Here is a 14,876-nt window from a genome sequence, read left to right as displayed (position 1 = left end):
TAGGATCCCATTCTTGTGGTTGTACATGATGTGGAGTTTCACTGGTGGTATATTAATACGTGAACATAGGAAAGTTAGGTCCAATTCATTCTACTGCCTTTCCTGTCCCTATCCCCCTGCCTTCCCTGCATTCACCTTTGTCTAATCCATTTGTTTGTTTGTTTTTGTTTTTGTTCTTTTGGTACCAGGGATTGAAATCCCGAGTCACTCAACCACTGAGACATATCTCCAATCCTTTTTTGTATTTTATTTAGAGACAGTGTCTCACCAAGTTGCTTAGGGCTGAGTTGCTTTTGCTGAGTCTGGCTTTGAACCTGCATTGCCTCAGCCTCCCAAACTACTGGGATTACATGTGTGCACCACCACGCCTAGTCACTTGTTAATTTATTTTTAACTCATATATCAAAACATTAAAATGGCACATATTAATGGGATACCATGTGGTCTTTCAATATATGCATATATGTCAAGTTAAGCATATGTATTTCCTCAAATTTTTATCACTCCTTTATGGTAAAAATAGTCAAATCCTTTGTTTTAGCTATTTGAAATACACAGCACATTAATGTTATATATTATAACCCTATTGTGCAATGGCACACCAGAACTTCTTATTAAGCTGTTTTTAAAATTTATTGACCATATTTCTTCCTTATTTGTAAACTATCTGCGTCCACATGTCCTTAAAAAATTAATATTGGGCATTTGACATTTTTTTTGTTCACTTGAAAGGGTCTCTATATGTTATAATACAGCTTTACATGCTATAACATATTTCCCATGTAAGCATTCATTTAAAAATTTTATTTATAATATACAGAAAATAATTTTCTTTGTTGCCAGTTTCAAGTAAAAAAAAAAAAAAAAACAGATTCCATAGAGAAACAATAAATATTTTTCGCTCTTTTGCCAGTTCATGTCATCAATAACATTAAGCAAAGCAACCATCACAGTCAAGTGTCTAAAGCAACATTTCTAAAATGTCAGAACACATATGAGCCAGCATGACTGTTAAGAAGTGCTAAAAATTAAAATATCTGAAATTCAATTGTGATTCAGTATATCTGCAGTGGAATGTAGGATTCTTCACTCTTAACATACACCCCTGGCAATTCTCAACTGGAAGGTCCATGGAATATATATACATATTGAGAGCCACTCATTTAAAACTTTTATTCAGTTGAAATCAAACCACTCTACTTTGTAATAGATTCTGTCTCATATAAATAATTTTTCTGTTTTGGTCTATATAATGAATATTTCTAAAATATATCCTAAACTTCAAGGCTAGTAATAGTGTTGAAAAAGTTAAGCTAAAGACTCCATTCTTTTCTCAAGGCATTGGTGCAGTGTCGTGAAAAATAAATTCTTGATAAAATCCATTATCACCTTCTAATTTAGAGAAGGTGAGGTAAGGGCGAGTAAAAACAAATATGAGACATTTCAAATCAAAAGCCTGTGATCTGAAGCATAGTCTCCTCTGCCCTGGCTTTACTATAACTCATTATAATACAGGACTACTCACTTGAAGTGGCAGGCAATCTTCATAATGTAAAAGGATAAATGCTAGAAGTGAAGGGGAGAGTTGAGAAGGAGATGATGATATCCCACTCCTCCCCAAAAGATCTGCACACCTGAATCCCAAGAACCTGTAAAGACATTACCTTATTTGCCAAAAGACACATACAGACATGATAGGGGTGAGTTCTAAAAATTAGAAAATCTTTCCTTGTTGAAGTCAGAAAAAGTGATCTAAGATGGAAGCAGAGAGATGCTGTTACACTGCTGGCTTTGAAAATGGATTACAAGGGCCATGAACCAAGGAAGAAAGGCAGTCTAGAAGCCAGAAAAAGGCAAAGAAACGCAACGTAGCTCTAATGATACCTTGTAGGATTTTAGCCTTTGCAGGCATGTATTGGACTTGTGACCTATAGAATGAAAAGGAAATACATTTATATTGTTTTAAGTCATTAAGTTTGTAGTAACTTTTATAGTAGTAATAGAAAACAAATACAAGCCACATTCTGAAGGGAGTAGAACATATATAGTAGAAAAATACGACAGAAAATATCTAACATTTCTTTTATTTCACTCAGTTCCTCTCAAACAGCTGGTCCATATCAAAAATGAAGAGTTCCTTCTGGAATAAAGGAGGAATCCTCCAAATGGGAAAGTTCAAGTCCTAATACGGATTCTATATCTAGACACACTGTACACATAGTCTAGAGGCCAGACGAAATAAAAACAGAAACAAAAAAGCTGTGAACTAGGGTAATGGGTTAATAAACAAAAAAATAACTGTGCAGACACAAATGTTTTTCTACTCATACTGCCATGATTTCTTAAAGAGAGAGTGTTATAGGATGAACTGCGTTCTCAAAATTCATATATCAAAGTTCTAATGCCTACTACCTCAGAATATACTGCAGACTTAGAGATAGGTCTTTAACAAGGTAATTAACTTAAATGTGATTATTAAAGTTGGACTTAATCCAATATGAGTGATGTCCTTATAAGAGGAAGAAATTAGGAAATAGGCATACACAAAAGGCGGGCCATGTAAAGACACCCGAGGAAGAGGGCCTTCTACAAGTCAAGGAAAAAAACTTAGATGAAACCAAGCCTGCCAACAACCTGGTCTCAGACTATCAGTCTCCAGAACTGTGAGAAAATAAAATTCTGTTGTTTAGGCTACTCCATGTATGGTACTATAAAACAGCTCTAACTATTAGATCATGTAAATATGAAGGAATCCTCTAAGACCTAATAATGTCCAGGCAATCATAGAGCGGACACAAGGAACACCTAATCATATTATTTTTGGTCAAATAACAAGCCTAGATGATGCTCAATTATTCAGGGAAAATAGACAAATAATACTCACAATTTATATCAAAAGATTATGCAACAGCAAAAAAAAAAGAGAAGGACAGGAAGAATTAAATATGCTCTCTTGAGAGACAATTGAAGAAAATTTACATCATATAACAGAAGTAGATTTTACAATTGTTTAGATTTTAGCAATTGTTTCATAAGTAAATTAAAGAAAATGTAGACTGTGAAACAAGAGACAAAAAAAAACAAGATGAAAATATGAACACCTACTGAATTTACTGGTTAGTAAATCAACTCAAAAGAATTAAGTGTTTTTGTTTTTGTTTTAGGAACAGGATCTTGCTCTGCAGGCTGACATCCATCTCCTTGGGTTTAAGTGATCCACCAGCCTCAGCCTCCAAGTAGCTGAGACTATAGGTGTACATTACCCTGCCTGATTTGAAGAACATAACACTTTTATGGCTCAATTTCTGTGTCTTTTTTCTTTAAATTTCCTATGAAAAGTTGCAGATTTAAAGGTAGTAAGGCAAATATGACTTTATAGAGAATGAGAACTAATTCCTTTTCTATTCTCATTGTTACTAGACACAAAATTTATGATAAGAGAGGAAACTGCTTGTAATTTGCATTTTAAAAGCATCTAGTTTTAATTCAAACATCTAGTATTGTTAGGTTATTCTGAATAAGAAACTAAGTGGTATTATCCACCCTTTTATATTTTTATTATGAAGTGTAACACTAGGTAAAGATTTACAAAGTGATGAGATTAAAAATCAGTGCAGGAACATTCTAACTAAAAGGATAAATGAAAAGAATAAAATTTCAGTATGAATGAGAAAGCTACAAGTTGGCAACTCGGTTCATTCAAGTATTTTTCTATCTTCTATCACATGTGACTTAAAGACCACAAACCTTAGCAAGAAAAGTGATGCAGTACGCATCACAATCCCAGGCCTTAAATTATATTACAGAGATATAGTAACACAAATGGCATGGTATTGGCACAAAAAAACAGACATGAATACCAAAGAACAGGATAGAAGGCACAGAGACAAACCCACATAAATACAGTTATATCATACTAAACAAAGGTGCCATAAGCATTCACTGGAGAAATGATAGCTTCTTCAACAAATGGTACAGGGAAAACTGGAAATCCACATGTAGAAGATTAAAATTGAACTCATTTCACCCTACACAAAACTCAACTCTAAGTGGATCAAGGACCTAAACATTAGACCAGAGACCCTGTTTCTACTAGAAGAAAAAGTAAGTCCAATTCTACATGTCAGCTCAGGAACCAACTTCCTCAATAAGACTCCTAAAGTGCAAAAAGTAAAATCAAGAATCAATAAACAGAATGGTAAAAAGCTTCTTCAGAGCAAAGAAAACAATCAAGAGCATGAACAGAGAACCAATAAAATTGGAGAAAATCTTTGCCACCTCCACCTAAGATAGAGCATTAATCTCCAGGATACACAAATAACTCAAAAAAGTTAACACACACACACAAAAAAATCCACCAGTTAATAATGGGCAAAAGAACTATACAGGCACTTCACAGAAGAAAAAATATGAACGGTCAACAAATATATGAAAAAATATTCAACATCTCTAGCAATTAGAGAAATGCAAATTAAAACCACACTGAAAATCCATCTCACTCGAGTTAGAATAGCAATTATTAAGAATACAAGTAACAATAAATGTTGGCAAAGATGTAGGGTAAAAGGTTCACTCATACATTGCTGGTGAAACTGCAAATTGGTGCAGCCAATATGGAAAGCAGTATGGAGATTCCTTAGAAAACTGGAAATGGAACCACCTTGTGACCCAGCTATCCCACTCCTCAGTCTATACCCAAAGGACTTAAAACCAGCATACTACAGAGACACAGTCACATCAATGTTTATAGCAGCACAATTCACAATAGCTAAACTGTGGAACCAACCTAGATGCCCTTCGGTAGATGAATGGATAAATAGAATGTGGTATATGTACACAATAGAATATTATTCACCATTAAAAGAGAATAAAATCATGGCATTTGCAGGTAAATGGATAGAGTTGGAGAATCTAATGCTAAGTGTAGTTAGCCAATCCCAAAAAACCAAATGCTGAATATTTTCTCTGATATAAGGAGGCTGATTCATAGTGGAATTGGGAGGGAGAACATGGGAGGATTAGATGAACTCTAGACAGGGCAAAGGGGTGGGAGGGGAAGGGAGGGGCAGAGGGGTAGAAAAGATGGTGGAGTGAGATGGATTATACTTTGTATACAACCATAAATATGAAAAATTTTGCTCTATAAGTGTAATATGAATTGTAATGCATTCTGCTGTCATATATAATAAATTAAAATTTTAAATGTGATATATATATAACAAATTAGAATTTTAAAATGTGATATATATATATATATATATATATATATATATATATATATATACACATGTATACACACACACATACACACATTTTACTCAGCCATAAAGTAAAATGAAATTATAGCATTTGCCAGTGAATGGATAGAACTAGAAAATATAATGCTAAGTGAAATATTCCAGTCCCAAAAAACTAAAGGCTGAATATACTCTCTGATATGTGGATCTTAACCTGTAACAAAGGAGGGTAGGGAGGGGAAGAATAGAAGTTAATTAGATTAGACAAAAGGGAATGAAGGGAAGGGAGGGGGAATGGGAATAGCAAAGACAGTACAATGAAAGTCAGGTATAAATCTCCTTTCCTCATACATGAATACAGAACCACTGTTAACTCCATATTATGTGCAACCACAAGAATGGGATCATAATTGGAATGCTTTGTACTCCATGTATATATGTCTAATACACTCTATTGTCATGTATATCTAATACAAACAAACAAAAATCCTCTACCTCAGGTTCAATACAGACTTTAGAATAAGATTTTGCACTGATCATATTTAGTAGGTCCTATGGATATTTTCTGCATAATGTTAAAACAATAATTTAAAAAACAAACTATAATATTTTAAAGAAACACACACACACACACAGTATGTACTTTTCAAAGCATCATAAAACACCAAAGGAGCTGATAAAAGAGTAAACACATTGTAAATGGAGAAAGGAGAACACAGAGAATAATTTTCTCATAAAGGTTGAGGGCAAGATTTGAGCAGAGAAGGAGAACCAAAAAAAAAAAAAACCCAATAAATTTCATAAAATAACTCATAGAATAAACTCAAAATGCAAGAATTGGTGCCATTTTTTAAGGTACATAGCTGTCTTATAAACCTAAAATATTTACCTCATTTTCTGTACCCACATCCAGAATGATAGGCAGACACTGTTGAGGATCCACTCCTCCACAAGCTGTATATAGTGCCAGTTTACCCACAGGGATGCCCATTCCATTACAGCCAAGATCTCCCAGGCCAAGAATACGCTCTCCGTCAGTCACCACAATAGCCTAGAGAAAAAAAGAAAAATAAATCTATTATGAGAGTTTTCCAAATTCTGGGACCCGACTTTCGGTCTCTTTCTTAAATTAATATTAAAAATTAAGCTGTTAGAAAACAAACAGAGGCCAGCTTTGGTGGCGCATGCCTGTAATCACAGCAACTTGAGAGGCTAAGGCAGGAGGATCACAAGTTTGATGTCAGCCTCAACAATTTAGCAAGGTCCTATGCAACTTAGCAAAACCCTGTCTCAAAATAAAAAATAAAAAGGGCTGGGGATATGACTCAGCGATTAAGCACCCCTGTATTCAATCACTGGTGCCAAAAAAATAAAGAAAAGAAAAGAAAACATAAATTGAATATATCTGGAAAAATTTTGTAATGGCTATTGTGCAAGAAAGGGGAAAATAAATTTAATTTAAACACATTTAAATATTTTATATATGCATACTTAATTAGGTTACTGAAGAACGAAGAGAAGGTATACACATAAAGATTCAAAGATTCCAAACAATTTAGTCTTCAATTAAGAGGGGCAAGTGGAAAAAGTACAGGGAAATAAGAGCTCAGATCGGGAATCAAAGTGAAATTTAGGTTGGCTTTGAAACTAGTCATATTCATTTTGAGTACAATTACAGTACAGTGCTCAAAGTTAAGTATTACATGATTGCTAGATAAACTGAAGAAGTTATGACTCTCTCTGAAATGCTCTGATGTTAATTTATATGTCCTGGCACCATTCTTCTGTTTTCTCATAATTTTGACCCATCCTCTTTAATTCCTATAACCTCTTTGTTTGTTTGTTTTTGTTTTTGTCTTAATTTTTAAAAATGCCTTTATTTTATTTATTCATTTTTATGTGGTGCCAAGGATCAAACCCAGTACCTAGTACATGCTAGGCAAACGCTCTACCACTGAGCCACAGCCACAGCCCCTCCTTGATATAGTTCCACTATCTTTGAAACATGGCCAATATTGTCTGCTACAGCTATAACCTGATCATCTTCCATTAGACTTGGTCAATTTTGTTTGGCTTATTTCTAATTACCTTGAGTGTTTATGAAGCATACAGTTTAATTATGTGAAGAATTTGTTCTATATAATTTAATATCATCATAAAAATTAATGTACCTAACATGTTTATTCTGTGATTTGTGGCCATTAATTGAATTTAAGCAAAACTGAATTTTTTTTTTCTTTCCCTGAACCAGAAAACCCAGGGTGTTCTACTACTGAACTATATCCCCAGCTCCTTTTTTAGTTTTATTTTGAGATAGGGTTTCACTAAGTTTCTGAGGCTGGTCTCAAACTTGTGATTTTCTTGTCTCAGGCTTCTGAGTAACTGGAATTACAGGTGTGGCCCACCACTCCCAGCTTAAGCAGAGACTAATCCTATGAAAAACAATTTTACAAAATGCTACACTCATATTATCCATGGAAACCTTGAAAATATCAATTATTTGTCTTGGATAAAGCAGTGATTTAAACTTGTTTCTTTGTAAAATGGGAATCATAAATGTACTTTGCAGAATAGCTGTATAAAATTAGGAACCAACTCTTTTGCTCATCACTGTACACTAGCACCTAGCACAGCACGTAGCAAACAATAAAAAAGCAATAAGTATGTCGATTAAATAAATCTATAATTCCATAAAATTAAATCATGATACATAAAATTTACCACAGTACCTGATACACTACAAATTCTAAATACATATGCGTGTATACACATATATCTATATATATATATAGCTATTATTACTACAATCAGAACTAATGTATATAGTCAGCATTTTAGAAGTAAGGAGGAATCTAGAGTACATTCTTTCTACTCCTCTAATTTTACAGATTAGGAAACTGAAGATCCCAGAACTGAAATAATTTGCTCAAAATGAGTTACCTAATTAGCATCAAAGGACTAGAACCTGGGTATTTTCACTCTTAGTACAGTGCTTTTCCACCCTATTATGTTGCAGAATATATTTTTAAATACACTCTTGAGGTCTATTTAATATCCTATTTACTTATATTATGCCACTTTTTATAAATTACTTTAAAAGTAATTATATTTGACAAGTAAGAATTATTTTTACATACTGTACATAGTTCACCTTTGAAAAATTTTTCCCTAACTGCAATGAGTTATGGAAAAATATTGGTTATGTTTTTTTGGAGAAGAGAATCTGGTATCACTAGATTAACTCAACTCTGACTTACGGTAAAAAAGATAAAACAATAGGGCTAAAGTTGTAGCTCAGTGCTAGAGTGCCTACCTCATATGTATGAGACATTGGGTTCAATCCTCAGCACCACATAAAAATAAATAAATAAATAGGCATGCCTACAAATAAATAAATAAAATAAAAAGGTATTGTGTTCATCTGCAATTAAAATATTTTTAAAAATATAAAACAAATATTAGAGAACTATAACTTTGCTTTTTAAACTCAACTTTGCAATCTCCATATACTTCATATGTATATTTAATAGATATTGTTTTATTTATTATTATCACAGAGGTACTTTTATATATCATTGATAATACTTTTGTGAATGTGTTCCTTATACAAGAAAATTCCAGTTAGCCTGTCTATACTTATACATATTTTTATGCTTTATAAGAAGAGTACCACTGTAATATAAATTAATTATGGCCTGAATAATTTAAATATTACATTACAGGTTTTATTAAACACACTTAAACTCAGAGTGTTGCATCTTATCATTTTTTGCAGCTTCAAATTTTTTGAAAAATGTATTTTAAGAAAAACCTTTTGTTTGTTTTTTAAGGATTTTTTTGTTTTTCTTCATTTTTTTTATTTGTTCTTGTTAGATATACAGGACAGATAGGGTATATTTTGACATTCATTCATTTTTGATAGTACATCTATGTTAAGTTAAATGTATGTCTTGATCTGGGTGTGTGGCTCAATGGTAGAGCTCTTGCCTAGCATATTTGAGCACTGGTTTGATTCTCAGCATGACATAAAAAAAATAAATAAATAAAATAAAGATATTGTGTCCTTCTCAAACTAAACACATTTTTTTAAAAAGATATGTATGTCTTAAAGTCAAAAGAATCATTATTTTCCATTTTTCATAACGTTTATTCTCTAACCTGTTCTCTCATCTAGCACTATTATTTAACTATATAAAATACAAGACATAAATTACATATAAATAGTAGTTTGAAAAGTTTTTAAAATAGGTTTAGAGGCATTTACTATTTTATCTTAGTTTATGCCTTTTATAGGAAACATATTAATATCATCAATTTATAAATATTTCAATATTAAAAAGTGTATTTGAGTAGTGAAAAAATTCTGAGATAAAATGTGTTTGTCATATAGGCAGTTTATCATTAAATTAGCATTCTCTTGCTCTTGTTTTTACCAACTTTGTCTCCTCTTAAGAAAAATAAAGCAGTTAGATATTTTTTATAAAGTAATCAAGTCACATAATCAGGATTCATCTCAATAAGACAACCACAATTCTATCAATGAAATCTATGTTTCAGAAATCACATCTCCACCCCAAAATATAAAGTACTATCTGGGAAATACCTCCTTAGAAACTATTAGCATGAAATATGGAGGCACTCTTCCTGCCTTTATCCTTTCTTTTCCTTCCCAGAGCCTGTTTCCCACCTAGCTCACTAAATATAGAACCCTTCCTCTTTTCTTGCTCTCTAGAAAACCTGTGGGGGGTTTTATTTTGTTCCTGGTAAGCAGAGTTGCTGGGATTATAGGTGTGTACCTTCATTCCTAATTGACTTGTTGATTTGTAAAATCCTCTAAATTTCTAGTTAAAATGTAAATAGCCTTTTTAGATGATCACACATTTTTTCTTTACAAAATTAACACATTTCTTAGAATAGCTGAGAAGAACAGGATCCTGGACAGGTCAATCTGGAAGGTAGAAGAAAAGTTGAAGGAGCAATTTAGGTGGGGAAAATGAAAACAGTGGGGAGATTAGAAATAGTGAAAAATACTTAATGAGGTTGACTAGCAAAAGCCTTAAAGAGCCAAATTAAATGATTCCAGCCACAAATGTTTGGACAAAATCATTAAAGGAGTCACTTGAAAAGCCAGAGCAAACAGAGGCTCTCCTCTAAAAAATATTGATTTATTTAATCTTAATCCTAAAAGACATAACATTGCTTGGCATCCCACAGAAAGGAAAACTGCAGCCAAACGGAGAACAAATATACCTCATCTCCCTTAGACAAGGAAAGTGTTTTAGGATTATGTTTAATATCAGAGCCTCTGGGGGGACAGATCTGCAACTTGTACTCAATTCCCCCCAGATCACGCACTGCTCATGCATTAACAAGTAACCTATAGGTGCCTTCCTTTCCTCACTTAATTATCATGATAATTGTAAGAGGTAATCCATTACAAGGTTTCACACACACAAAGCTACCAAATTTCAGATACTACTATTACTTTTATTGTCATTAGCTCACACAAAGAAAGAAGTCGGATGAACTACTTACTTACTTAATCTGAATTAATAGATTTCTTTTGGCAACTTGGATCCTCTAAGTGGATGGTTAAATGCAGCACATAAGAGTTTGCTTAAGGAAATTCAGATGTATCTTCAACATATATATTATCACTTATAATAAACAAAGAAATACTAAGAAACGAGACACAAAGAATAAGGAAACAGTACTAAACAGATTCAGAATAAAATTAATCCATTATGCAAAATTCAAAGGGCTATAAATTAAGTGATTCCCACTGAAAAATTCAGTGAATGCTACCTAATACCATGAGAAATATCTATATGATCTAACTATTTCATGGGACAGAAAAGAGAACAAATAAATTGCCTCGATGGAAAAATTTGATAACTTACTTTGATGACATCTTCTGGCCAAGCATTAAGAATTGAAGCAATATGCCCTCGATCATAGATACTAATAAAGAGACCTCTGAGAAGAAAAAGAAAGGTAATTTTAATTTTCTTAGGCCTGTCAAACTATACTGGACATTAATATTTTTAAAGTTTATTAATATATATCCATTGTGATTAAACTAGTGAAAATTATTTCTTTTAAAAACTAAGAGCTAGGAGTCTTATAAGTAAAAAAGAAGGCACTTTAATATATTGACATTTACATTTTAAGGTAAGTTTATTCTTTGGGGGGGGGGTCAAACACAGGGGTGCATTACTACTAAACTATATCTCCTTTTTTTTCTTTTATTTTGAGACAGGGTCTCACTAAGTTGCTGAGACTGACCTCAAACTTGTGGTCCTCCCTCCTTAGCCTCCCAAATTGCTGGGATTACAGGCATGCAGCACAGCATTCAGATAATTATTTTAAAATATCTAACAAACATTTTTAAATATATAGCATATTTTAAATATTTTCATTAAATAATTCACTACTTTCACACAGAGAATTTAAGGAGCATTATCTATACCACCAATAGATTCTTTTAGTCTTTTATTGAATAATATATACAAAAGCATTTTAAAAAATAACATGAAGCACCCCTAAATAGGTATTTCCAGCATATATTCCATTTATTACATTTTCACACATGCAGATGATAACATGTATGGCTAAGGGCTAGAGTTGTGCTCAGTGGTAGAGTGCTTACCTAGCACTGGGTTCCATCCTCAGCACCATATTTAAATAAATAAATAAATAAATAAATAAAGGTGTTGTGTCCATCTACAACTATAAATAAATAAATAGGCTAAAATGACTTACTAATGCCGAACAGTTCCTTCATGCAAAGCCCACTTGATTCTTTCATTTGTGGCTTGAGATGGTATTTGCAATTCATGCTATTTAAACTCTCACCTGTAGTCTTTAAACTACCTGCCCTCTTCATGTCCTATGAAAGCTTTACAAGTAACTTCACAAATTAAAGCACAGAAATCTTTTAAAAATGCAAATATATTATCCTCATTTAAAAGTTTCACTTTACATACTATGGCTATATTTGCATTCCCATATTTATAGCAGCATAATTCACAATAGCCAAATTACAGAACCAACCTAAGTGTCCATCAACAGATGACTATATAAACAAAATGTGAGATGCATAATATACACAATGGAACTTTATTCAGCCATAAGAAGAATAAAATTATGTCATTTGCAGGAAAATGGATGGAACTAAAGAATATTATGCTAAGTGAGATTAACCAGACTCAGAAAGTCATGGGTCATATGTTTTCTCTCATACAAGGAAGCTAGAGAGATAAAAGGGAAAGAAAATGGACCTCAGAATATAAAACAGAGACCAACAGACTAAAAGAAGGGTTTGGGGAAGTAACGAGGAAGAGAGGAGAGGAGATAAAGTAAGAGTATGAGGGAAAGAAACAGATCAAATTGAGAGTGGTACATGTATAGCACAATGAATTCCATTATTATATGAAACTATAATGCAGCAATAAAAAGTAAATTTTTAAAAGTTTTGCTTTAGTATTTTTATAACTCAAAACAGAACAACAAATGTATAGTTTAATGAATTGTTATAAGATAAACACCTTTTTACATAATGCCAGTTTAATCAAGGGCAATCTTGCCAGCTACCCAGAAACCATCTGTTTTTCTCCCAATCAAAAACTCTTCCCTTCTGAGAGTGACCACTTTCTTAACCTTTGTGATAATTTCCTTGATAGTCAATAGTTTTATCACTCAAATCATACAATATCCCTATGCATTGTTGTTTTAATTTGTCCAATAGAGTTGGCAATAATCTAAATTTTGCTGATAACATTCCTATGATATAGAATAGCATGTTACTCTTTTTCAGCATTTCTTGAAAAATTTTTAATTGGATCCAGAGACAATATGGTTCATGTTCAATTTTTTGTGCAAGACACTTAATGGATTCATCTTACCTGAAGAGACGGTAATTGGAAGTCCTTTTTGTGACGTTAGCAGTCATTATGCTTAATGTTTAAATTCACTAATTCATTAGTGTTTACAAAAGGATGAGATTCCAATTCTATCATTCATTATTTATATACTGGAAATTTCTTTAAAGAGAAATTATACCATATTTGGTTCCCCAAGGGTATAGTTGATATAGGAAAAAGTAAATGCTTGAATCTCTCCTTATCAGTTTTTAATTGATAGAGGTAGTTTACTAGAATTCTTCAAGGATTTCCACTTAGTTATTATTGGTGGAAGTATTATATGGGTATATAATTGTGTGCTGACATACACATGTGTGTCTGTGGGCTTTTAAAATATTTATGTTTTAGTTGTAGTTGGACACAATACCTTTATTTTATTTATTTATTTTTATGTGGTGCTGAGGATAGAACCCAGGGCCTGCACATGCAAGACAAGCACTCTACCAATGAGCTACAACCCCAGCCCCTGTGATTTTTTGGTTCTGCTTTTTTGGGGACCAGCATAAAATCAAGGTTTAAATATATTTGATGTGTTTTAATTCATCATATATATTTTCTTTATTGATACTCAAATTGTCCCATCATTCTCAAGTAGAAGAATCATGTTGTCTTGAATCCTTTTGATATGTCTATTGTAATTTTTAATAGCTTCCTTGCTTTCTATTATAATAAGATGTTCTAAATTAATTTTGAAAATGTTCTGCCCCAGGCCAAAAATAAGTTATTCCTCTAAGAAGCCCAGGGTTCTCTAAGCAGAGAAGTGTTTATTCAAAACCACAACCTAAGTAATAGTGATGTCTACTGTTACTATTTGACCAAAACGTTGTTAGGAAAAAATTTAAAAAAATGTTTATAAGATTGACTTTCTATTGATTCTCAGGTTGGCACTTTTCCCAAGTATTTAACTATTATTTCTTAGCAAATTCTATTGACTGCTCTCCAAGAGGACCAGCTTATACCTCTCCTTTCTGCTCACATCTCCTACATCCACACCCCTCACTTTTAGTTGACAACCTAATCTTAAATTTCAAATAGAAATAGATGCAATAGGATGAAAACTACCTCATCTTTCTAACATAAATTCTATAAATGCATATGCATTCTTTTTTACATCCTCACCCTTCCCTCTGGTTATAATCTCCCTAACATTTTTAAGGTACTTCTCTTGTGCTCCAGATCCTTCCCATCTCAGCTTTTCAAAGGCTTCGTTCCTGCAATTATCCTATGCCTAAGCTGCACCACTGCTTTCTCTATTGGATCAAGTTTATTGACATAAAAATCTGTCCTAACATTATCCAAATCTTCAAAAGATTAAATTTTGTCCCTTATTCTCTCCTTCATAGCAAAGCTCCTAAAATTATTTGCATATTCCTATTTATCTGTTTTTATATCTCCCATCCTTCTTCAATCTAAAGCTTTTCTCCCCACACCACTCCCTCAACTCTTACCAAAGACATTGATGATTGACCCCTGAATACAGATAAAGGTCGCTCTCAACTTTCATCTTCCCTGACTTCTGCATTGTTGACTTTGCCCCTTCTTAAAACACTTTGCAGTCTCTGTGATACTAAATTTGCCTGGGTTTCCTCCTGATCACTGCCTGCTACTTCTCGGGACCTTGGCTGCTTCTTCCTCCTCTAATAGTCCCTTCTGGTTGTTGAACTGTTCTAAGGTTCTACAGTCCATCTCTCTTTTCCATCTATACTCTCTTCATATA

General features: G+C 32.9%; 1 protein-coding gene across 1 annotated transcript in view; it reads right to left on the bottom strand.

The window, feature by feature from the left end:
* The window catches only part of Me1 (malic enzyme 1), a 150,861-nt gene that overhangs the window by 84,753 nt on the left and 51,232 nt on the right, over positions 1 to 14,876 (bottom strand). Inside the window, exons 4-5 of the mRNA XM_076858461.2 lie at positions 11,138 to 11,213; positions 6,127 to 6,288 (exon numbers count right to left, since the gene is read on the bottom strand). Of these exons, the coding sequence (XP_076714576.1) occupies positions 6,127 to 6,288; positions 11,138 to 11,213 (238 nt within the window). The remainder of the gene's footprint in view (positions 1 to 6,126; positions 6,289 to 11,137; positions 11,214 to 14,876) is intronic.

The sequence above is a fragment of the Callospermophilus lateralis genome, chromosome 6 (genome assembly GCF_048772815.1).
Source record: "Callospermophilus lateralis isolate mCalLat2 chromosome 6, mCalLat2.hap1, whole genome shotgun sequence".
In the NCBI taxonomy this organism is placed as follows: domain Eukaryota; kingdom Metazoa; phylum Chordata; class Mammalia; order Rodentia; family Sciuridae; genus Callospermophilus; species Callospermophilus lateralis.
The sequence above is the reverse complement of the archived record's forward strand: the minus strand, read 5'-3'. Positions and strand labels throughout refer to the sequence as shown.